This window comes from Coenobita brevimanus, chromosome 96, assembly GCF_032717465.1.
Source record: "Coenobita brevimanus isolate Jiangsu-jjx chromosome 96, ASM3271746v2, whole genome shotgun sequence".
Classification (NCBI taxonomy): Eukaryota; Metazoa; Arthropoda; class Malacostraca; order Decapoda; family Coenobitidae; genus Coenobita; species Coenobita brevimanus.
Window position 1 is genome coordinate 28,813,686 of NC_137049.1, and position 24,580 is coordinate 28,838,265.

General features: G+C 44.5%; 1 protein-coding gene across 1 annotated transcript in view; it reads left to right on the plus strand.

The window, feature by feature from the left end:
• LOC145413444 (uncharacterized) overlaps positions 1 to 10,113 on the plus strand; it is an 86,462-nt gene extending 76,349 nt beyond the window's left edge. The window contains exons 14-16 of the mRNA XM_080283133.1: positions 2,792 to 2,872; positions 5,485 to 5,719; positions 9,774 to 10,113. Coding sequence (XP_080139259.1) covers positions 2,792 to 2,872; positions 5,485 to 5,719; positions 9,774 to 9,824 — 367 coding nt within the window. The 3' untranslated portion in view covers positions 9,825 to 10,113. The remainder of the gene's footprint in view (positions 1 to 2,791; positions 2,873 to 5,484; positions 5,720 to 9,773) is intronic.
• Positions 10,114 to 24,580: the final 14,467 nt, after the last annotated feature.

Here is a 24,580-nt window from a genome sequence, read left to right on the forward strand (position 1 = left end):
GTTCTTTCAATTTAAAATATAAATATATACTGTGTGTGTGACTGGATGACCTCTTTGTCCAGGTCATTCCGAAGGTCATTGCATGTATGTGGAAAACTGTATTTCGTGATATCTTTCAAGTAACTTGCCGTTTTCAGTTTCTTTCCATGCTTTCTTGCTGCCCCATCCCATTCAAATAGATCTTTACTGTCAGTTTTGTCTACTCTCATCATGGTCATGAACACTGCAATCATGTCACCCCTCTCTCTTCTCTCTTCTAGGGAAGGCAGACCCAGCCTTTGTAGTCTTTCTTTGTATGATAGATCTGTCAGGCTAGGGACTGTCTTGGTTCTTGTTCTTTGTATTCGCTCAATCTTGTGTATATCTTTCTTTTTATGTGAAGACCACACTACTGCTGCATATTCCAGACTGGGGCAGATCATAGCCACTAACAATTTTTTCATCATTTCTAATGAAATGCCACTCTTACGTTCGTCAAGAGCTTAAACATCTCTCTGACAGTCTTATTGATGTATTTTTCAGGTGACAAGTTATCCTGGACTAACACTTCCAGGTCCTTCTCTTCTCTCGTTTTTGTTCCTTTCCGATCAAATAATTCCATGTTGGCCTCTTGGTACTTTTACCCATTTCCAGTATTTAGCATTTTTTTGCATTGAATTTCATTTCCTGTATCCACCGGCAGTTGTAAACCCTGTCCAGATCTTCCTGCAGCATTTTACAATCCTCTTCAACTTCTACTCTCCAAATGATCTTTGCATTGTCTGCAAACAGGTTTGCATAACTGTTCATTCCATCTACCATATCATTTATATAAATCAGGAACATTACAGGTGCCAGCACCTAGCCCTGCTGGACTCCACTTGTTACTTCTCTCCAACCTGACATCTTGTCCTTTATTACCGTCATCATCTGTCTATCTCTCAGGAAGTTTCTTGTCCATTCCAAGAGGTTCCCCTTCAGTCCTTCTATGTGCTCCAATTTCCACATCAGTCGCTTAAGGGGTACCTTGTCAAAGGCTTTCTCCAGATCTAAATATACACAATCCACCTAGCTATCTCTCTCCTGTAGCACATCAACTGCCCTTGAGTAAAAGCACAGCAGATTAGATACACATTACCTCCCAGTTCTGAATCCAAATTGACTTTCTGCCAAAATGTCCATCCCCTCCAGATATTTAATCCATCTGTCTTTCAAGATTCTCTCACACAATTTTGCAGTCATGCTGGTCAGGGACAGTGGTCTGTAATTCAGGGGTTCTTCCTTATTCCCTCCTTTGTAATTTGGTACCACATTGGCCCTGTTCCATTCCCAAGGCACTTTCTTCCAGAGAATGAACAGTTAGACGATGAATCTTATCCCCCATTTGTTCTCTGCATTCCTTTAGTGTGTGTGTGTATGTGTGTGGGTGGGTGGGTGGGTGGGTGGGTTACACACACACACACACACACAGATAGAGGTGTGTGTGCGTGTGTGTGTAGAGTTAACCCTACTTATGAGAGTTGCAGGAGGCAGACCCAAAAAAGACCTGGGACAGGGTCATCAAATGTGACCTCAGGGAGAAGGGATTGAATAGGGAAGCTGCCAGAGATCAAGCAGCATGGAGAGCTGCCATTAGGCGACCATGGCCGATGCATGCAAGCATGTTGGAGCCTTTATAAATGAAATGAAACGATTAAAGTTGGAATGAATCAGTCAGCTGGAGCCTACAGGCACCTCCCAGCTGTCATTTTTGTCACTGTCTGATCACTGATGTGTGAGGTCGTACCTCTGCCTTGTTCTATTCTAGTTGTCATGCAATATATGGTATCTACATTTATTTCAGCTGTTGTCACCAAGCATAATTATTTCAGTGAAACTTGGACTGGGTAATTCAGTCAGTGATTTATTCATACCCAGTTGCAAGCAGTCATTATCCTCTTGGTTATGTTCATTCATTCTGGTTCATGTCTGATAACACATACTGTAAATACTGTACATTTTGTCATTAAAGAATGAATGCACAGAATGCACATAGCTGGCATGGTACCTGCACAACTGTTAACTCAGTGTCTTTATTACACCCTTCTTCAGTGTTTTATTACTTGCAAATAATGTAATGTGTAATGTGTGCAATGCTGCAATTCACATGTAAGTTGGGGGGGAGGGTGTTATATTGGGATAGTGTTGTAGTTTCAAACAGAATGCACTGTATACACAGAATGCATACAGCTGAAACCTGCACAACCATTCATTGTAATGTGCTAGTGAATGAGGAGAGACTTGAATTAGTGATGGTGAGTATCTACCATGAGAGGAAACTGAGTGGTGCTCTGAAGGCCTTGTTATGAAATGGGTCTGAGTATGGCAGCTTCAGTAGGAGTGTGTGATGGAGTTTTAGTACCTTTATTAACTTACCAGTTTGAAATTTTGATGTGGTATGAAAACAGAAAGTACTAAGAGTCATGGAGATGGGATTATTGAGGAATGTGTGTGGAGTGCATAGTGTGAATAGGATAAGTAATGAAAACTTTTAAGATTGCACCTCTCATCAGTGGTATCTAGGCATCTGAAAATTAGTGAATGTTGAATAATATCTCTTGTTTGTCTGTGATTGACAGAGAGAATATTTGTAGGTTCTCTCTCTTCTCCTGAATTAAATTGAATTACTTTTATCAGTTGTCAGTTTCTGGTAAAAATTTTGTAGAGTGTAGACAGTATTCATATAAAAATATCAATCACTTACTCATGATTAAGTAAAAACTGTATGTGTGAAATACAAATCATAACAACAGTGGATTCTTTGCCTATTCAGTGACTCTCCATCAACTAGTAAGCAAGAATCTAGAGCCTCCAGCGTCGTTAGTGTTGGACCGTCGGATGTTTCTCATCTCAGGTATGTTAAAAAAAAAATCCAACTCTTGTTATGTAAGAGTTAACCAGTACTTTGGAACTCTGTTCCTCAATCTGTCATTGACACTACATAAGTACAGCGTGTCCAGGTATCTCAAAATAACCGAATTTATATTTTGGCTTTCTTTTAACTTCATAGGTAGGTGATTGAGGATTGCTCTTGACCATGGGAGGTACTACCATAAGAATGAAATTTTACCATAAGCTTGGTAACTAGTCACACAGTCATCACCCTTAGGCAGGAAGCATTCAGCAACACGTTCACAAAATAAAAATCCAAAATGAAAATCTTACATTTGTTACAAATTCCCTTTCACATCTTTGATATCTTTTTCGCCCAACACTTCAAGAAAAACTTAGGAAGTAATTTGTTGGTTTAGTTTGCAATCTATGCAACATGTCAGATGTACCATGGCCAGCCTCAGTTGGGGATTCATTAAGATGAAGCATTGGCTAATTTTTATGTACCTTTTGTGGCTATAGTACTGATAAGTATTTTGCTTACCTTTCTTTGGAAGACAGGTTTTGTATACTCTGAATCCTCACTTCTTTCTTGTTAGCATTGATACAAAATACTTTAACAGGATCAGACCTCCATCATTCTTTCTTCTCATATCCAAAACTACAGCAACCAGAGTTCTAGCTCCATCTGTGCCTGTATTTTTGCCACAGCAAAAGGGTTTGTATGTACGATACTTGCCTGTGATCACTGTAGCAGAGTGCACCCTTCGTTGTGATGCCTGCATGTAAAGTAAATCTGCTGATTTCACCAAAACAATTCCATAACTTCCCCTTATGTATTATTGTGCCAGTAGGTTTTTCAGACTAGCAAATCAAAATTGTGGGAAAACCCTTTTACATGGCTTTAGCTTATTAGATTTGTTTAATTTGAAATTATTACAAGCCTTACACACCAGAAGTTAATGGAGGCTATATTTTCACCCCTGTTTACCCTGTTAGTTGTCCACTTGATTGTATACCTAGTAATTGGTGAACCATAATGAAAATTTGTGGGGATACTCCTTCTTATCCAAGAATGAAGCGATTAAACTTTAGTCAGGGCTCACCAAATGTAGTAAGCCTTGTTAACCCTCTCAGTATCAGGCCTGTGTTGCAGATCCTACATGCTTGTTATAATTCGAGCAATATGTGTTGGTGCAGAAGTCACCCACTTGTTACCATCTGAAGCTTTGAAAGTATGTGTAGGTAAGAATACTGTGATGGTTGCTGAAACTGAAGGTGACTGTCATTGAGGTGTGCTGGTGAATGAAGAGAGGAATGGGTGGTGGAGTTTACCTAGGTGCAGTAGGGAAAAAAGGGGGGCAGGGTATATGTGTAATGGAAGTGAAAAATAAAAGTGGCACAGAAAAGACCTTTATACTAAACAGAAGTCTGAATATGGACTTCCATTAGAGTATTTTAGTGCCCACATTAATGTGTGCTTGTGTTATATTGTTGTTGCTTAACCCTGGTCTGTCTACCCAGTCAGACCTGTCAACCACAGGTCAGCAACTGGATTTGTGTGGCTGCCCTGTAATAACAATATAGGACATACACTGTGCAGAGAGCCAGCACTCCTTTGAGGTAGACAACACCTCACCAGGCTCGGGCCAAGGCCCCTTCCATGGCAATGTGCAGAGAAATAATGAGGAGGTTTGGCTCCTGGGTGAATGCCACAGTTGCTTCACCCAGGATGCACAGTGTCACCATATGTAGGTTCCTTGTCAGTGCCTGAGACGTGTGGAATGAATATGGAAAGTCAAGTAATTTTTTTTTTTTTTTTTTTTTTTTTTTTTTTTTTTTTTTTAAATAAGAATGTGTGTAGGTCATAAGAGTGGATAGAAGAACAAATAGTGTGATTTGTGAAAGATGTCTGTTGACAGCAGGGTTGAAGAGAATGTATTTAGATGGTAGGGCCATATGGAGAGAATATATATATACTGTATATATATAAAGGGAGGTGAAGATATTTGAGTGCATTTGAATGGGAAGAGGTGTAGTAGGCCAAGAAAAAGGTAGATGGACATGGGAAATGTATGTGTGAGTGAACAAGATATGGAAGGTGATGAGGCAAGGGAACTGACAGGGATTAGGTTGGTTAAACGAACTGTGAACAGAGGAACATATGACAAGGATTTTGCACCTCTTTTTATGACTTAACAGTGATCAGATTGACTCTCCGATAGGATATGTGAAGTTCATCTGGGGCTTGAATGATGAGTGAATGTCTGACAACCTTTCACTGGACTTGCCTTTGTTGAGTTACGGTACCCCCTGTATTGTGTTTTGTGGATCCAGCCTCGCTCCACTATTGTGTGAGGAGCAGAGATCGGATTGACAATGAGGGCAAATGATCATCTAAACATTTTGTTCAGGCCTGTGCCAGATAATTTGGTTTAGCTAAGGGAAAACCTTACCTGACAGGGTTGAAAAACTCTCTATTAGAAATTTATTCCATCTTGGTAGCAGCCTCATCCCACAACACATCATGCTCCGTCACATACTCTCCCATCTTGTATTTCAATTTTGTTCTTAGTTTACTTCATCTAACCATCCTCATGTTATACTCTCATGTTCTCCGACTCTCCATTCCAGCACATCATTCTACAAAATAGGGGATGATTCCTGCCATGCAGCCAGCCCACCCCCTCTCCCTCCAATCCCAGAGAGCCCAGCCCCTCCTCCGAGAACAGACACACAACCTGAGAAGACAGGGCATGTGGATGCGCTGCTGGAGGAAGTAGGGGAGGATGACAAGGAGGAGAAGAAGGAAGAGAAGAGACCACTATTTGATCCACAGAGCAGCGCAGCCATGGCCAAGATTGCTCTGGTATTTACAGCTAATACTGTACTGTAATCTTCACTCAACAACACAGTATCATCTGCAAACAACAGTACAGGGAGTTTCCAAACACTACCCTCTCTCACCAGGGCCACTCCAACATCCACTACCCTACCTTGTACCTCTTTTATTACGCCATCCATGTACAGATTGAACAACCATGGAGACGTGACACATCCCTGTTTCAACCCAACCTTCAAAGAGAAAAATTCACTCAGTTCACCATCCACATGCACTGCAGCCTTAGCACCATCATACATACTCTTCACAGCATTCAACAACTTCCCATCTACTCCATATATTCTTAATACATTCCACAATCCTTGTCTATCCACCCTGTCATATGCTTTCTCCAAATCCATGAAAGCTGCGTACAACTTCTTTCCCTTCTCTAGAAACTTTTCCACTAAAGATCTAAGAATGAATATCTGATCTACACAACTTCTTCCCTTCCTAAAGCCTCCCTGTTCTTCAACTTATTCCTCTGTTCTTTCTCTAACTCTGTCAATAAGTATCCTACCATACACTTTTCCTATTATACTAAGAAGACAGATGCCGCTATGATTACCACACACTTCTTTTTCCTTTTTCCCCTTTTCCTTTGTACAAGGGAATAATTATACCTGACTTCCAATATATGTGAACAACTGAACATTTAGGGAAAATATTTCTGCTTTCATTGCTTCATTCGCATGAAGAAACAAACATAGGAAAATAGACATTTTTGTGGTTACGTTTTCCAAGCGAACTTGCTAAACCTGTGGTGTACGTGTACGAAGTGTGGGGGATTGCATACACCATACTCGTATATGAAGTACACGGAGGTGAACAGAGCTGCAGACATTCGTGCATGCAAATGGAGATTATCACTGAGAGAATGGCCACGTCATGCATGCTCTCTCGACTTGCACACACTCTATTGGCACTTGCTGGGCTCAGCTCATGCATCATCACCGTAGCGTTAGCCAGGCAGTGTCTATAGACAGTACAACATTGTATGGCGTGCCGTGAATCGAATCAGCCATGATTTTTCTCCGTGTGTGGTCATAAATTCCGACCTTCCCCACGCAGCGTTGCACTTTGTAATGCTGGTCTCGACCTGGTCTCGAGCCAAAACTCCGAGACCAGAAGCTTCGAGACCAAGATCAAGACCAAGACCACATCAAAATGGTCTTGAGACCTACAACACTGGTCTTTATACTATAAGGTAAGCTAATAAAAAAACAGAAAACTGATGAGTAAAATAACAAAACTGCAGTGAGAATAAATGGTGTTCAAGAGCAAAACTTACCATTGTATAACTTCCGACCATCCTAGTGCAAAATTTTGATACAACCAATAGTATTCTAATAAATCGCCAAAAACTTTAAAAAGTCACAGGTCAGTGCTTTATCATGAAAGAGGGGAGTGCAAGACGGGGAGCATGGGAGGGCATGGAGGAGGGACGGGAGGAGGGGGGGGAGAAGTGAGGCTGTAGGCAGGAATTTCATCCTTCTGTCATGAGTTGGATGGGCACTTTCACCTGACTTCTGGTTTGTGGTCTGTCTAACATGAGCGTTGGCTGTTGGGAAACACAACTCCCGGTGACCGGGCAACTTTGGACGTCTGGTGTAGAGGTGGACAGCTGCTTTCACCTGACCTGTGGCTTGCGGTCTCTTTTAGACGCACAGTGGTACTTGGGAAAGGCTAATCCCAGTAGCCGCGCGACTTTGGACATTTGGTGGGGATGCGGACAGACGTTTTGACGCCACTTGTGGGTTACAGTCAGTATTACTCGGGTGCTGGAGGTTCGTAGGGAGTGATCAGACTAGCGTGCGACTTTGACTATTCAGTACAGGGGCGGATGGACATTTTAGCTCAGGTTGTGGGTTACTGCCTATTTCCCATGCACGGTTAGTGCCCTGTGGCCACAATACCGAATGTTTGCACATATCAGCTGGCCGTCCGAAGTTCTCAAGGACTTTTATGTCCGGATAATAGCAAGTAAAATTCGGCTGATGGTTTAATAGAGCCAAGATCCTGTATCCAGATAATGAACAGGTCCAGATACTGAACGTCCGGATAAATGAGGGATTACTGTATGTGCTTGAAGATGAGCTTGTGTGTTAGAACCAAGATTCCAGTTGCAGGAGCTAAATGAATTGAGTGTTCGGCCCATTTCACTAGACAGCCTGATGGTAGTTCTCCCATTAATGTGCTTTCTCTTTCTTTCTGAGCCCTGTCTTACCCCATCCATAGGTGGGGGGAAAAGAGAGAGAGGGAGAGAGGTTTGAATAATTGTAAAGTGTGTATGTATTTTAAGATTGTATGGACTTGATGGTAGGTTACTAAAAGGGGTGAAAAGTTTTTATGTAAATAGTAGAGCGTGTGTAAGAGTGGGAAATACTGTGAGTGATTGGTTTCCCGTGAGAGTGGGGCTGCGACAGGGATGTGTGATGTCGCCTTGGTTGTTTAATATTTACATGGATGGTGTTGTAAGGGAGGTGAATGAAAGAGTTTTAGGTGGTCTGAGTCTGGTAAATGTTGATGGAGGAGAGTGGAATCTGAAGCAGCTGCTGTTTGCAGATGATACTGCACTGGTGACTGATTCAGAGGAGAGATTGAGAGAGTTGGTAGAGGAGTTTGGAAGGGTGTGTGAGAGGAGGAAATTGAAAGTAAATGAGAATAAGAGTAAAGTGATGAAGTGTACGAGGTTGATAGATGGTAGGGGGATGAATATAGTTTTGAATGGTGAGTTGCTTGAGGAGGTAGATTGTTTTAAATATCTAGGGTCACATGTTGCTGTGGATGGAAGAATAGATGCAGAAGTGAAGTTTAGAATAAATGAAGTAGGAAAGGTGCTGGGAGGAATGAAAAAAGTGTTTAAATGTCGTTCGCTTAGAATGGATGTAAAGAGAAGGCTGTATGAGGGTGTTGTGGTACCGACTGCATTATATGGGTCTGAAACATGGAATATGGGTGTAGCAGAGAGGAAAAGTTTGAATGTAATGGAGATGAGATGTCTGAGGAGTATGTGTGGAGTGACGCGTATGGATCGGGTGCGAAATGATGAAGTGCGAAGGAGAACTGGAGTTGTTCGGGAGATGGCTGGTAGAGTTGAGCAGAGGGTGTTGCAATGGTTTGGGCATATGGAGAGAATGGATAATGAGCGATTGGTGAAAAAGATAACTAGATCTGATGTGAGAGGTGTAAGGCTGAGAGGAAGACCACGAATAGGATGGATGGACAGTGTGAAGAGAGCGCTGGATGCGAGAGGGATGTCTGTTGAGCAAGGAAGAGTGGCTGTGCGTGACAGAAATAAATGGAGAGAAATTGTGAATGAATAAGTGATGACGCAGCCCTGAGGGGATATTCTCCCGCATTTGGTCTGATCAGCTAGTCAGGTCAGGTGCGGGTAAGGGGATGGGTCTGTTATGATGTGGCAGGGGTAAACCAGTTCTGCTGTCGGGCCCTGCTGCGGATGTCACTGATTGCATTGCCCAGTTGACCCTTGTGCGGTGTGGTGCGGTGAGGATCTGTCCGTTCTCCCCTTTGGGGCTAAGATGCGAATGAATGTGTTTGAATGGATGAGTAAATGGAGAGTGAGTCGTCCTGTCTCGGCTACCTCCCTTTCCTTGGGGGAAGCAGCCTAGGTATATAGATAGATAGATAGATAGTGTATGTATTTTATGAATACAGTATAAAAGAACTTGTTTAGCTGTTTGGGTGGAGACTTTGCTGAGAATACAGGTCAGTAGTTAATTTGTCAGTTTTATGACATCCTTATTTTTTTTAATTTTTGCCAGTGCAGAACAGTTGTCATTCAACTCAAGAGATTCCATTTAGTAGTGGAGATTTGAAGATTGTACAGTATCTATACCTTCTACTGTACTTTGAAAGATTGCTGTGCTGAATAAAAACATGCATCATATTTGAATGTTCAGGAAAGTCATAATCAGTGAACAGATTGCTAAGAAAACTGTTATGCATTTAGCTAATAAGTCTTTTACAGTTATGTCTATTAGTTTTTCCATTATTAATTTAGTTTCTTGAACCATTCCAGGGTTTGCGTGCCAAGGTCCATGCTCTGTTGGATAAAGAGAGCAAGCTGTAGAGATTCCAGTGGAAAGTGTCCAGACTTTTGTGATATAGATTATATTGTACTTCATAATTTCATAGAAGTAGACCCTTATATTCTGTAGGTTCCCAGTTTCCATTTTCATTTAGTTTTATTTGCAAATATTGTGCATCGCAGCTTACAGTTCATATTTATTGCACTAACAAATTGTCATACACTTGAAAGAATAAGCTTTTACCAAGATTCATTGTCTGGTATGTGTTTTGAAAGAGTTACTCATTTCTGAGCAACTGTTGGGTTTTGTAGGGATTAAATAAATGTATTTACCGAATATGGCTGTTTATTTAATTCATTGTGTTGTGTGAAAAATTGTTACAAGAGTGGTGGAATGATAACTAGTTGATCAAATTGAAAGGTTCATCTTTTGTGGTACATTAAGTTCACCAACTGCTGGGTGTAATGCGGCCTTCAGGTGACTGCACTGACATGCCAAATAATTTCCTACAGCCTAGGAAACCATTTACTATGTTGGGTGGTAACCATACAAGCAGATGATGACTGGTGGTCAAGTGTGTCAGGGTGCTCAAGTGGATGGGACATTTAATGGTTTATTTTGACTGCTGGTTAGGGTTTATTGCATATACAGTATACTGGTGCTCAGGGGCAAGGCTGGCTAATTACCCTCTCCTCAAATGCTGGAACTGATTAGCCTAGCCCTGGGCCCCTACATTCCTGATGGAACAAAAAAGGTTGGATGATGGATGGATGGAATCTTTTTCTAATGCAACTGCATGGAAATAAAAGGTTCTATGCGATACATAAACGCACAGTAGAGAACAATAGAGAGAGAAAGGTCTTCACCCTCCTTGAGTCTGTGTACTGACACCAGTGCCCCTCCCTCTTCCACTGTCTGTTTCTCTCTTATATTCCTCCCATTCTCAATTCCCACTGAGGTGTCCTGGAATTGTATTTTTCTCCACCCACAGTAACTCAGTATGATAGTCCTTGGATCATCCAGTTGCAGAGTATACAGGAATCTCCCTTTATCTGAAGGGTCTGTCAGGAAAGGTTATTTTTGATAATTTTTCAGATAACATGGATGTTGTAATACGGGTTGTATGGGGTTGTCAGTTGGGCATAGAGGTTTACTTGGGTGACTTTATTCACCCCAACAACAGTAAATATCAAGTCAATATTTACATCACACACCTTGGTCATTATGTGATCACAGCCAATGCAGGCAATGCATGTTGGAGCCTTCATTAACAGTGTGATGTGATTACAGCGCTGCTTAATAGGCCCCTCGAGTTTGCAACTCAACATTGGGAGTGGTAAAATTCACCTTGTGAGGTGGAAGTGTTTACTGAGTTCGCTGAGCTCTGTCAAGTAATCTGACAAAGCCTGCACACACACACACAGACTCACACACACACAATTACATGACACTTGTACACTTTAAATTCCATTTGCCATTTATTGCTCCATTCATGAAGTTACTTTAGTTCTTCTTGTACCTTTCTGCAAGAATGTTAGTAATTCTTCTCTGTATTTTTGCATCATCAACAAACATATTTAGATAGCTTCCATTTCCAGTGTTACTATGTCATTTATATACACTAAAAACAATTGGTGCCAGCACTGAGTCCTGTGGAACTCTGCCAGTCACTTCCCTCCATGATGATTAATTCCCCCTAGTACCATTCTCATTTCCCTTTTTCTGAGAAAATCCTGCATCCAACAGTACACGTTGTCTTGGATACCTCCTTGATGGAACAGTTTTCATAAAAGTCTTTGGTGCGGTACTCTGTCAAATGCTTTCTTGAAATCGAGATAGATACTGTCCACCCATCCTTCTCTTTTCTGTAATGTTTCTGTAACTATATCATAGTAGCTTAGTAGATTAGTAACACATGATTTTCCCTTCCTAATACTGAACTGCCTTTTTGTTATCATACTGTTCTTCTACATTTACCCAAACTTTTCTTATCAGCTTTTCTAATACCTTACTTACAAAACTGGTCAGTGATACTGGTTGGTAATTGAGTGGATTCTATCTATTCCCTTTCTTGAATAGGGGAACAATGTTTGCTTTCTTCCAAATATCCAATAGTTTACTTTGACCTAAGGAATCCTTGAATATTAAATATAAAGGTCTACTTAACTCTTCTGCATATCATGTTGCAACCAACCTGAAATTTTCTCAGGACCATTTGCTTTTCCTTTGTCTAATTTACTTAACTTTTCCTGTGCAGGTATACCTCGATATACGATACCCCAGCTTAACAATGAGGGTAGAAATACTGTACCACCATACCCCGCCTAACGGTGGCCAAACCCCAGTTTAACGATGGGTTTTGATTTTTTTTAAAGCCAATTTTGATGATATTTTAGACTAAAATTGTGTGTTTAGGTTGGTTTATAAACTGTCTTTAGACTAATATTAATGTGTTTGAGCAAAAGGAGAGGTGAACATTGTCATTTTGGGGTATAGTTGCTAAGCTTGATTTTTTCCAGACTTGTATTTGACGATTTTCAGATTTTATTTGTTGGTTTTAGTGAGTTATTTACAGGTGTTAGGCTTAAATTAACTTCTTTGACAGATGTTAGGCCATTTAGATTAGCTTTAAACTTCTTTTGGGGTTCATTTGGGTGAGTTTTGGACTTGACTGGGGAGGAAACCCAAGTCTGAAAAACGCATCCCATTACTTTACATGTTAAATCTACCACGATATGTGATGCCCTGCCTAATGATGGGTTTTTACCTAACCAATTACATTGTTAAACCAGGGTATACCTGTACTTCTTTTTCTGATATTTGTATATCTGGTAATATGTGTGGGCATGCATGTTCCATATCATCTCTTTAAAAATTATTTTCTTCTGTATAAACTTGTTAGAAATTTTTATTTAGTGCTTCAAAATTGTCTTTCTCTTGTGCATAGATGATCCCCTCGTCCGTAAGAGACTGTATTTTATCTTTAACTTTGGTTTTGCATTGGATGTAGCTGTAAAGTAGCTTAGGTTGATGGCTACTTTTATTTCTAATGTCTTCCTCAAACTGTCTTTGAGCTTCTTTCCTTATCCTTGTATAGTCACTTCTTACCTGTTCATAGTTTTTATATGCACTCTCACTTTTGTGTTTTCTGTATCAATTCCACAGCAAATCTCTTTTTTTTCTTTTGATTTTTTTTACTTTCTGTATTAAGCCATATCTTTATTTTCATTTATGCTTCTTTGTGCTGAGGGATGTAATTTTGGACTCCTGTTTCATAAAATTCACAGAATTTTCTATATATAACATTTAAATCTTGTCCTCTAAGCTCCTTTTCCTAATCTAATTCTAATAAATACTTCTTAGGGTCATGGTAGTTGCCCTTTTTATAGTTTAAGCTCTTTTTTGTAACTCTCATTACTGTTAACTATGTCATATGCAATCCTGAAGTTGCAGTTTAATACTGCATGGTCACTTTTGCCGTATGGAGGGTGATACATTGCAGTATATTGCCAATATCATTTTCTAGCCTAGTAAATATAATATCTAGTACTGATGGATCGTCAAGTCCTCTTTTTCTGTTTTTTTCCTTTACATGTTGTGTTAGGAAAAACTCTGCACAAGATCAAGGAGCTTTTGATCCCAACAGCTTTCATGGCTTCTTACATCTAAAGTATTCCAATTTATATTTTTATTGAAATCTCCAGTTAATATAATTCTATTAGATTCCTCTTCCATTCTATGTAGTAATGCTCTTAAACTTTAAATAGTACTTTCTGCCAGGTCTTCATATTCGCCTCTATCTCAAATGTTCAAATGTTTGTTTTGGGTGGCATGTATAAATTTGCCACAATTACTTTCCCTTCAGATGTGTTAATCTCTGCTGCAGTCAGTTCTGCTTGTGAGGGGATATCCAGCTCTATTTCTCTGACTTGTAGATTTTTCTTTGTTAATATTATAATTCCTCCTCCTTTCCTTAAATTTCTGTCTCTTCTCCGTATATTGTATTCCTCTAAGTTTAGGGTATTGTTTGATATCTTTGGGGTTAATTTTGCTTCAGTTAGGCAAATTATATGTGGTCCCTTTTCTTTGGTACAGTATAGTCTTTCTATCTATCTATCTATTTATTGCCTGACGCCTTAATCCTGCATGGGATGGCCGCAAACAAATCGCCTCCACGTTGCCCTGTCCCCCGCCATTTCACTGCCCTGCTCCCAACTCACACCCCCCTCCCTCATATATCTCTCCACTCCATCACTCCATCTCATCCTCGACCTCCCCCTCCATCTCCTCCCCTCCACCTCACTCACATACACTCTCCTCATCAGTCTCTCACCCTCCATCCTCTCCACATGGCCAAACCACCTCAGTGTGTTCCTCATAACGCTTCCTATCACATCCACATCCACACCACAATGCTCCTTTATATCCTCATTTGTCAGCCTGTCTCTCCATGTGACTCCACAGGCCCCTATTAAATAACTCATTTCCACTGCTTTCACTCTTGACTTGTGTCCTTCCAACAACGTCCAAGCTTCACTTCCATACGTTAGAGTTGGTATCACAATACTGTCATGCTGCAACTTTTTCACTTCCATGCTCACTTCCCTGTTTCTTATCACTTCTTTCAAGGAACCAGCAACCTTTCTTCCTTGTTGCACTCTTTCAAGCACTTTACCCTCCAGACTTCCATCCTTACTCATCACACCCCCCAAGTACTTAAACATACTCACATTTTCCATTTCCTCACCATCCAACCTCGCTGTACATTCACTGACTTCACCTCTCTCAAAGACCATCACTTTACTCTTCCCTACATTCATCTTTAGATTCCGTTTCTTACACACCCTCCCGAACTCATCCACCAAGCCTTGCAGCTCCCCTTCATCTTCACTTAACAACACAGTATCATCTGCAAACAACAGTGCAGGGAGTTTCCAAACACTACCCTCTCTCAGTAGTGCCACTCCAACATTCACTCCCCTACCTTGTATCTCTTTTATTACCCCATCCATGTAGCCTACAGATTGAACAACCATGAAGACATGACACATCCCTGTTTCAACCCAACTTTCAGATAGAAAAATTCACTCAGTTCACCATCCACACTCACTGCAGCCTTCGCACCATCATACATACTCTTCACAGCATTCAACAACTTCCCATCCACTCCATACATTCTTAATACTTTCCACAATCCTTGTCTATCCACCCTGTCATATGCTTAAATCTACGAAGGTCACATACAACTTTCCGTTCTCTAGAAACTTTTCCACTAAAGATCTAAAAATGAATATCTGATCTACACAACCTCTTCCTTTCCTAAAGCCTCCCTGTACTTCTCCAACTAATTCCTCTGTTATTTCCCTAACTCTGTCAATAAGTATCCTACCGTACACTTTTCCTCTCATACTAAGAAGACAAATGCCCCTGTGGTAACCACACACTTCTTTTTCCCCTTTTCCTTTGTACAAGGGAACGATTATACCTGACATCCAATCCTCCGGGACTCTACCTTCCTCCCAGGCCAATCTGCACATCTTCCACATCCATTCTACTACTGTTCCTCCCCCATGCTTCTGCATTTCACCACACACTCCATCAATTCCTGGGGCTTTCCCCAATTTGACTTTCTTCATTGCTTCCACAACTTCTATCCTACTGATTTCTTCCTGTCTTCTCACCTCCCTCCTTCTCCCAGCCATTCCCCAGTCACTTATAGTCTTTCATCTCTAATAATTTAGACACCATTCTATCTACATTTGAGTACATCAACTTAATCATCTTGCTTACATACAGTACTTGCCATAGCCTGAGTCTACTACCTTCCTTCTTTTTATTCCCTGTTGGTTATGTACTACTTTCATACCTGCAATCCAATTACAGGGTACTTTGTAAAAAATTTACTCTTCCTCTGATCTTTCTTCGTTCTTTGCTTTTGCTTCCTCTCTTTTTTCCTTTAGTATTCCCAGTTCCTCTTTGGTCAGGCATTTTTTTTGTCAATATTTTTTTCAACTCCTCTTTTTCCATGAGTTTGCATTTTTTAGCATTTCCTCCACAGTGTTCCCACTCTGGAAGGTTACTTTCAGGGGCCCTGACTTATTTCTCTCATATTTCCTTAGCCTTTTGTGTTCCTCTGTCTTTATCATACATTTTTGCTGATACTTCCTCCAATATGTTCATTATATTTACCATCTTTTTGTCTCTCAAAATTTGTTTCTTCTTTCTTCATCATCTAGGCCAATAATTACTATAGAATTGTTGATATCTGCTGAATCTTTGACTGATTTTGGGTTGTTTTTAATTATTTCTTTCACTTCCTTTCTAATGCTTTTTTCTTTGACTTTTGTTTCTAAGTCTTTCCTTACTTTCACCATTTCAGCATACCGTACATTGTGTAGTGTCTACTTCATCTTTGAAATTTCTCATCATTTCATTCACGTGGGTTATCTTCTCTTCAATATCACTGCTTTGGTCCATCTGACTGCTTGCTTGCCTAACTGTCTCTGTATCATTTCTGAACTCCTCCATAATACACTCATGGTTCACAATTGTACTTGCCATTTCACTGGTCTTCCTTCTAGGTGAAACTACCTCAACTGACAGCTCATCTATTGTTGTGTCTTTTTTGTTTAATTCCTTTACTAATTGTTCAATTTCTTCCTCTGCATTCCTTCTTAATTTCATCTATTTCACTTTGAAATGTTTCCTCCAGTTTATTCACTTTCTCTACTAATTTATTATATGTTTCCATTTCAACCAATTCTTGGTAGAAATAATCATTCTGTTTTCTGGTAGAAATAATCATCCTGTTTTCTAACAGTATCCCTTTTCTTAACTCCTTCCATATTCACTTTACTAAAGATGGTGCTCATCTTGTGGTAATTCTTACTTAGAAAGATAACTTCTTACAAATTTGCATCTCCTTGGTACCCACCTGGTGACTGATGACACCCAGCTGATGATGCGTAAGGTGGCCAGGTCGGAGCGAGTACATGATGGACGTCCTTCCTCTCTGCTTTCTTGTGTGTATGTGTGTGTGTGTGACACACACAGGAAGGCAGAGAGGAAGGACGTCCATCACGTACTCGCTTTGACCTGCCGTGCACCCCTATATCACGCAGCCACCACGCCGTCGCCATCGTAGGAGAAGGACACTACCTTCACGGAGTGGGATTGTTGAACCAGCTATGGGTGGAGTTGTTCTAGACACTCCAGACACTGCCCCTCAGGAGACGGCCTAGTGTCGCTCCCGCCCTCGTGAGACGGCCTATTGTCGCTCCGAAGGTGCCCTGGTCGAGACGGCCTATTGTCGCTCCCGCCCTTGTGAGACGGCCTATTGTCGCTCCGAAAGTGCCCTGGTAGAGACGGCCTATTGTCGCTCCGAAAGTGCCCTGGTAGAGATGGCCTATTGTCGCTCCCACCCTCGTGAGACGGCCTATTGTCGCTCCGAAGGTGCCCTGGTAGAGACGGCCTATTGTCGCTCCCCCCTCCTGCAGAAGGAGACGGCCTACTGCCACTCCCGCCTTCGTGAGATGGCCCACTGTCGCTCTGAAGGTGCTCAGAGGTGTGCTGACTCCCCCACTCAGGCCACGGCCAATTGCTGGGCCCCGACACCTGAGAGCCCTGCCCCTGGGCAGCCACGGCCAATCGCCAGGCCCCTGACAAAAAGAGGCAAAGAGCGAGACGTCACCCCGGCAGCCCGGTCGGGCCTCACAGCCTCCCCTGGCCTCCACTCCCTACGCCTGGCTCTGGAGCAGACGCACCTGACGGACCCCAGTGTAAGCCGGTGCCGCAGTCCTCCCCTGTCGGCACCCCTAGATGCTGGAGACAGCATTCCGCAGTCTCTCCTGATCCTCCCCAGGACGCCCGGGCACAATCTCCATACGCCCCCACGACGACGTAAGGCTCCCACCTCTGGCCGAGACTTACACCAGAGGTTTCTGGAGCTATTCGGCCCCAGTCCCGAGGCCCACACCCCTGAGCCCAGCCCAGAGGCCACGGGTATCCCAGGATGCGAGAGGACGCCCCTACGAGTCTTCCCGTGCCCTCTCGGCACGCCTCCCCTTGGCGGTGCCCCTAGCCCGGCAGGATTGCCGACGGCGTGTTCCCGCCTCTGCCCCCACGATGAATACGTGTGATGCTGCCCAGAAACAGTGCAAGTGGTTTAGGTTAAGAGTGACTTTGCCGAACCTAGTGTAATATCGTGCAGTGACTTAATATAGTGAATATCGGGGCAAGTAAGATCACAGTGAGAGAATAAAGGACGAGTGTGTGAACCAAGATCTGATGAACTATATTTATGAGTGACGTCCCTTATATACAATTAGTAAGACTGTGCCGCCTGGAAATTCCTCCGTAGTAATACACCCCCACTGCTGTAAATTCGAAAGAAATAATACGAGAAAGTGTTAATGATATTCCCCCACTCACGCTACCCGTAAATCCTGTACGACACTCCCTCGTCCCAGTATCTAGTGTCAGTGTAAACCAGGAATAGAATCAATTACCAAAGTCCCTTTGCTATTGGAAAACGTGTAATTCCCATTGTTAATACTTGCCTCTCTCCAGTATTACCATAACTCCCTCCTAGCCGTCACAAGTCATTCCCCGCACCCCCCACCCCTCCTCCCCCCCTTGTGAGACTCACTCCCCGCGCCTCACGCGCGCGCCTATACTCACTGTACCCTGAATACACTAGGCTAATATCAGATAAGCAAGTATCCTGCGAGATACACATGTCCTAGATAAGGTTTTTATTTTGCTATATATTATGTTGTAATATCTGCTGATTTGTCCTGTGTCTGATTGTGGTAATATACGTGTAAAGGTTATTGCCTGAAGTTTTTGTGTCCTGCCTCTCTTTATTGCACTAAGCTCCGGTCTCGAAAGAGGACCCCGTTCCACGTTAGGTGTGTTAGGAACGAGAAGTCGAGCCTATTTACACCTAGCATTACAGTTTCTATCCTTCTATCTGTGCCTTCATCTCTAGCTTCCTTTCTGGTCGTTCTATAGCCGCTGTTGTAGACGGCTATCGTTCTCCTAGATCTATTAACAGTGGTGTTCCTCAGGGCTCTGTCGTATCACCAACTCTCTTCCTTTTATTCATCAATGACCTTCCAAGCCGTACATAACCCTATCCACTCATACGCTGATGACTCCACCCTTCAAACCCTATCCACTCATATGCTGATGACTCCACCCTTCACCTTTCCATTCGATTCCCACAACGTCCATCTCAGCAGTTACTTCAACAGGCAAGGGATGAGGCTATGGCACACGTCTGACTTGGCTCGTATCTCTGACTGGGGTAAAAATAATCTGGTTGTTTTTAATGCATCAAAGACTCAGTTTTTGCACCTATCAACCCGACAAAATCTTCCACAGGTATACCCACTTATGTTTAATAATATTCAACTTAATCCTGCATCATCGTTGAACATGCCTGGGGTTTCATTTGCTCGGGACTTATCTTAGAAAGATCATATTACATCTCTTGTAAAATCTGCTTCCAAGCGATTGGGTGTGCTAAGCCGACTCCGTTCCTTCTTTGCCCCTGCACAATTGTTGACTCTATACAGGGGTTTTATCCGCCCCTGTGTGGAGTAAAACTCTCATGTGTGGGGAGGCTCCCCACATACAGCTCTTCTCAATAGGGTGGAGTCAAAGGCTTTTCGTCTCATTAACTCTCCCCCTCTTACTGACTCCCTTCAACCTCTGTCTCTTCGCCGCAATGTTGCATCTTTATCTCTTTTCTATCGCTTCTTCAATGGTCACTGTTCCTCTGAACTGTCTGCATGCATTCCTCCACTTCTACGACGGGCGCGTAGCATCCGTCTAGCAGCAAACTCTCACCCCTTTTCTGTCCAACTCTCTAATGCAAGAGTTAACCGTTACTCCCAGTCCTTCATTTATGCAACAGGTCAACTCTGGAACTGTCTCCCTCTGTCTGTATTTCCTGCTTCCTATGATCTCCAGTCTTTCAAACGCAGTGTGTCAAGGCATCTCGAAATGAATGGATCTTGAATTTGGCTCTCTCTTGTATTTTGTTTTTCTCTTGGAAGGAACGGTTTTGCGGGCTCATTGCCTTTGGTTCCTTCTTCCCCACATAAAAAAAAAAAAAAAGAATTTGGCTTGTCAGTGTAGAGTCACCCACAGGCAGAAGGAAGAGAAAAGAATGAAGGAAAGACAGAAGAGGGAGTGTAAAGTCACCCGTAGGCAGAAGGACGAGGAAAGACTGAAGGAAAGAAAGACAGGATGGAAGGAAAGAAGGATGGAGGAGAGGAAAGGGCAGACACTCGAGAGCAGTACTACATCGAGTGAGTGGATGGTGAGCGCCCCCACCTACCACAAAGAGAATATCATTCACATATATATAAATGAAGACATGCTGAGAAAGATAATAACATTATTCATCAGACCATCAATGGAGTATGCATCAGTAGTCTGGAATCCTCATCTCAAAAAACACATAGATATGACTGAAAAAGTACAAAAGGCGGCTACAAGATGGGTACCAAGCTTAAGGGATCTACGAAGAAAAGCTAGAAAAATTGAATCTAGCAACGGAAACATGATCATGCTGTGTAAATGCATCTCAGGAAAAGAGAAAATAGACATAAATGAGTAAATAACATATGGGGAAGCCTCAGCAAGAGGACACTGCAAAAAAACTACATAAAAAGAGAGGCGATAAAGATGTAAGGAAACTCAATTTCCCAAATAGGGAAATTGATCAGTGGAATGCACTACCGAATGAAATAGTGTGTGCCAAAACTATTCATAAATTTATGAATATGTGTGATAAAAATGGTTTAATATACGGGACAGTACGAAATTGACTCATTCCTGTTCCTAGTCTATGCTAGAGACTATGATCCACCAGGTGAGATGGCAATAGAGAGCAGATGCTCATGTTGGGGTTTGGCAAGTGTCCACACTACTGTCAACAGTATACTGTAGTTAAGAGGGATTAAGGCGAGACCACCAGTTGAGGTGAGGCCTGAGGGTGGGCGAAGGGGAAGGGGGAGAGGTAGGGAATAGTCTGGTAGGTGAGCCTTGTACCATTGCAAAGCAAATGCACCGAACTCCCTCTCTGAGACCTCCTAATAGATTCCTGTAAAGGAATTGGATATATCGCTTATACAGTAGAGGGAAAGTAGCAGTAGGCTCATGAAATACCCACCCGATGGAGTGACCCCGACACCACCACCCTAAGAGAAGGACATTGGGAGGTGACACCTACCCCAAAGGAGGCTACGGGGAGGCTTACGGGTGTCCCGTGCCACACTGGCCCATGTCCCCAGATACCTTATGCCCCTCTTCCACTAAGCCAGACCCACAGGAAGTGCATCAAACAGGTGCATTACCCTCGGATGAGGACAGCGCTCACCAGACTCGGGGTGGGACTCTTTTCAATACAGTCCCAAGTAGTCCCACGGTAGCAGAGTCTACCAGACCTGCCACTAAAAGAGGTAGGGAGACCACTGGTCCTCAAAGCCGTACTTTTCCCCAGGGGAGTCCATTGGATCTGCTGTAGAAGGGGGGTCCACCAGACCTCCTTCTTCTGCCACCCACCTTCGGGAGCAGGCCTCTCGGACCATCAGCCAGACGACCCTCACCTGCAGTCCCATGGAAGGGAGCGGAGCTGTGGTAGAGTCCATTGGACCTGCTACAGGGGTAGAGCCCACTGGTCATCCCCCAGTTGCAACATTCCCCCAGCAGCAGGAGAGCGGTAGAGTCCATCAGACCTGCCACGGGAGCCAGAAAGTCCGCCGGACTTCCTCCTCCTGTTGTCCCTGGGACAAGTGGTCCCCCAACAGAGTCCATCTGACCTGTTGGACCGAGGAAGAGTCCACCGGACCTCCTTCGTCCACTTTCCTGGGAGGGAGCCTGGGTAGAGTCCATCGGACCTATCAGGCGAAAGAAGAGTCCACCAGACCTCTTCCTCTGCCCTGGAGTGGAGTTACGGTAGAATCCATTGGACCTGCCAGGCTGAGGGAGAGACCACCGGTCTTCCCTCCCCCGTTAACCCAGAGGCTTCCTACGAGGACACCATCTCTGGCTCAGCCCGCTCCTCCAGAGGCCAAGTGAGACACCCCACCTGCTCCCCCTCCTCTACAAAGGGTGGAGCCTGCTCCTCAACAGGACTCCTGTTGGAGAGTGTCTGGAGCAGACCTGTTGTGAGCCTGGGTGTCCTGTCCCTGCAGCCTAGCCCCTGATGCCCTCAGCAGCTGATGGACTCTCCAAGGGCGAGCGGCCGCAGACAACCCTTGACGGCCTTCCCCTCCTGGTGAGACCGCAGCCCTCGGACCTCGAGGGGCGCCCCGCAGCTGACCCCAGGCCCAGACCCTCCTCCAGGACTGCCCCCACGGCCAAGGGCAGGCGCTGTGCAGCACACCTCTTAGCCCTGTTTGACCTCAGTCCTGGGGGCCACACTCCTGAGGCCCCCGCCAGGAAGGGGACACCCACCACGACACCCTCCAGCTTACACTGGACTCCAGTGTGCGCCTCCCGAGATTGGCGCCCCTATCGGGAGCGCACCCCTGACTGCCCTCCTCCCACACCGGGCTGAGACTTAGCCTCTGTTCACCTCAGTGTCCCACCAATGGTGTCATCAACTGTGTGCAACACTTGTGCCTCGTCCATAGTGTTATAGACCCTGAGTGATATTTATTTCCCTCGTCCAGAGAGTCAAGACCCCTGTGTAACACTTGTGACCCTCCCTATAGTATCACAGACTCTGTGTGTTATAGACTCTGTGTAATATTTGTGCCCCGTCCATAATATCGCGACCCCTGTGTAACACTTGTGACCCCTCTATAGTATAATGGACCCTGTGTGTGTCACGACCCTTGTGTAATACTTGTGATCATCTATAGTGTCACAATTCTGTGGAATACTTGTCCCCTTTGATACATAGTGTTGTGAGATACACCATACTTGTGCCCCATATATAGTGTTGCCTCATGTACTGTGTGTGTAAGTCCACTGTATTTGTTTGTAACGTAATATACGTGTATGACTGGTTAGCCTGTGTCTGACCCCTATCCCTTGTTTGGATGCTCTAGCCCGGTCCAGAACAAAAAGAACCCAAGTCCGTGCCCATATTTGAGTTCAAGGAGTTAGACCCAAAATACGCTGCATAACAGCTCTAAAATAGTATAAGCGTTAGCCTGGGGCGAGAAAATTGCTCTCTCAACTTCAATTAATTACTCTTAATTTTTACACATCCTTCATTGGTACACTGTATACAGTGTACCAATGCTTACTCTTACAGTGGCTTAAGTATATTTTGTAGTATATAGGAGCGGCTATGGCTGGCTATGCAAGGCGTCATTGTAATGAAAACTAAAATGCATTATAGTGCCACAGGGGGCGAACCAACACCCCCACAAGGAGCCAACAGAGGAGCAACGACAGCGGGACCCGGGGGCGACAACGGCCTAAGTCCGCCTGGGCTGAGTGCCCCTATGACCCGGAACTCACCCGCCGCCACCTTAAGCAGGAATACCAGACTACCTTCTGGGCGAGCCTTCCCCAACAAACATCGGGGTGGAGCTGTTTCTCCAGCTCCTACCAGCACCCCTGAGACAGCCTGTAGCCGCTAAACCCTCCTGAAGGAGACGGTCTTTAGCCGCTCTGAGGGAAATAAGGAGACGGCCTGCAGCCGCTCCCGCCTTCATCAGGAGACGGCTTGTAGCCGCTCTGAAGGTGCCCTTCTTGAGATGGCCTGTAGCCGCTCAACCCTCCTGAAGGAGACGGCCTGCAGCTGTTCTGAGGGGAATCAGGAGACAGCCTGCAGCCTCTCCCTCCTTCGTCAGGAGACGGCCTGTGGCCGCTCTGAGGGTGCCCTTCTCGAGACGGCCTATAGCCACTCAACCCTCCTGAAGGAGGCGGCCTGTAGCTGCCGCTCTTGGGGGAATCAGGAGACGGCCTGCAGCTGCTCCTGCCTTCATCAGGAGATGACCTGTAGCCGCTCTGAAGGTGCCCTTCCCAAGACGGCCTGTAGCCGCTTTGAGGGAAACCAGGAGACGGCCAGCTGCCGCTCCCACCTTCGTCAGGAGACGGCCTGTAGCCGCTCTGAAGGTGCCCTTGGGTCTGCTGGTAGCTGCTTCCCTCCCTAGGTCACGGCCAGTAGCCGGGCCTTGGCGATGGCCTGTAGCCGTTCCTCCGTCAGGAGCTGACTCCGCTTCTCCCACCCACGACTCAGAGGGAGTCCCTAGCCTAGAGGAGTCCTGGAGAGGCCCCGTGACTTCCTCCGGCCTCTTCTCCCTGCAACCGGCTCTGGAGAGGACCCACCTGACGGACCCCGACGTAGGCCGGTACCGCAGCCCCTTCCTGACGGCCCCGACAAGCACCGGGGACCGCAGCCTTCGGGAAACCAAGACCGCCCCCAGGACCCCCTGGCGGGATCTCCCCACACCCCGACGCCGGAGATCTTCGTCCTCCGTCAGGCGCCTGAGTGAGTTCAGGCTAGTTGTTCGGCCCCAGCCCTGAGGGTCGTACTCCCGCCCCCAGCCCTGAAAGCACGAGGCCCTTCGCCACCCGCAGCCCCGGACGAGAGAGGATGCCCATGCGCGTGATCCCGTGGCCTCTGGATGTAGATACCCCTGGCGGAACCCAGCCCCGTCAGTAGTAATTAGGCTGTGACACCGCCGCCCTTGTACCTGACCGCCACGACACCCATCAGAAAGGAGTGACAGTGATAGCACAGTGTCCATGACTCAGTGACATGAAGGCAGAGCAGTGAGCTAACCCAAACCGGAAATCGGTAAGAAAGCACCAGTGGTAATATCAA